The sequence below is a fragment of the Neopelma chrysocephalum genome, unplaced genomic scaffold (assembly GCF_003984885.1).
Source record: "Neopelma chrysocephalum unplaced genomic scaffold, ASM398488v2 Primary Assembly neopelma1_81950, whole genome shotgun sequence".
In the NCBI taxonomy this organism is placed as follows: domain Eukaryota; kingdom Metazoa; phylum Chordata; class Aves; order Passeriformes; family Pipridae; genus Neopelma; species Neopelma chrysocephalum.
Window position 1 is genome coordinate 1 of NW_020912955.1, and position 1,159 is coordinate 1,159.

The 1,159-nt window shown below is 58.4% G+C and overlaps 1 protein-coding gene across 1 annotated transcript; it reads left to right on the top strand.

Moving 5' to 3' along the window:
• Positions 1-42: 42 nt before the first annotated feature.
• Positions 43-1,152, top strand: LOC113979512 (zinc finger protein 551-like; the record flags this gene model as incomplete). The annotated part of the gene is made up of 2 exons (XM_027706884.1): positions 43-301; positions 515-1,152. Coding segments are annotated over 2 exons (897 nt in total), but the record flags the coding sequence as incomplete, so codon positions are not given.
• Positions 1,153-1,159: the final 7 nt, after the last annotated feature.

Below are 1,159 nucleotides of genomic sequence, written 5' to 3' on the forward strand. Positions count from 1 at the left end.
AGGGGGAGCTTGGACCTGGTGGTCCCTGAGCAGCCTCCCAGCAGGGAAAAGCCCTTCAGGTGCTTGGAATGTGGGAAGAGCTTCAGGAAGAGCCCCGACCTGCTCCGACACCAGCACATCCACACTGGGGAACGTCCCTACAGGTGTGGGGAATGTGGGAAGAGCTTCAGGACCAACTCCACCCTGATCCAGCACCGTCGCATCCACACTGGGGAACGGCCCTATTCGTGTGGCGAATGTGGGAAGAGCTTCAGGCAGAGCTCCCACCTGGTCCAACACCAGCAAATCCACACTGGGAAACGACCCGGGAAAGGGGTGGGAGAGGAGGGCTATAGGGAGGGGGGAGAGCGGGAGGGGTGTTGCCGTGGCGGCCGGAGCTTGAGCCATAGCTCCGAGCTGGTGGTCCCTGAGCAGCCTCCCAGCAGGCAAAAACCCTTTAGGTGCTTGGAATGTGAGAAGAGCTTCAGGACAAGCTCCCACCTGATCCGACACCAGCACATACACACCAGAGAATGGCCCTACACGTACAGGGAATGTGGAAAAAGCTTCAGTAACAGCTCCAACCTTCTCACCCACCAGCACATCCACAGTGGAGAACAGCTCTACATATGTGGGGAATGTGGGAAGAGCTTCAACCGAAACTCCAAGCTGATCCGACACCAGCGCATCCACACTGGGGAACGTCCCTACACGTGTGGGGAATGTGGGAAGAGCTTCAGTCACAGCTCCACCCTCCGCACCCACCAGTACATACACACTGGGGAACGTCCCTACACGTGTGGAGAATGTGGGAAGAGCTTCAGGTACAGCTCCACCCTCCGCACCCACCAGCGCATCCACACTGGGGAACGGCCCTACACGTGTGTGGAATGTGGCGAGGGCTTCAACAAAAGCTCCAAGCTGATCCGACACCAGCACATCCACACTGGGGAACGTCCCTACACGTGTGGGGAATGTGGGAAGAGCTTCAGGGACAGCTCCACCCTCCGCACCCACCAGTACCTACACACTGGGGAACGGCCCTATACATGCGGGCAATGTGGGAAGAGCTTCACGAAGAGCTCCCACCTCCTCATCCATCAGCGTATCCACACTGGGGAACGGCCCTACAAGTGCTTGGAATGTGGGAAGACGTTTCAGCAAAGCGCACATCTCCTCC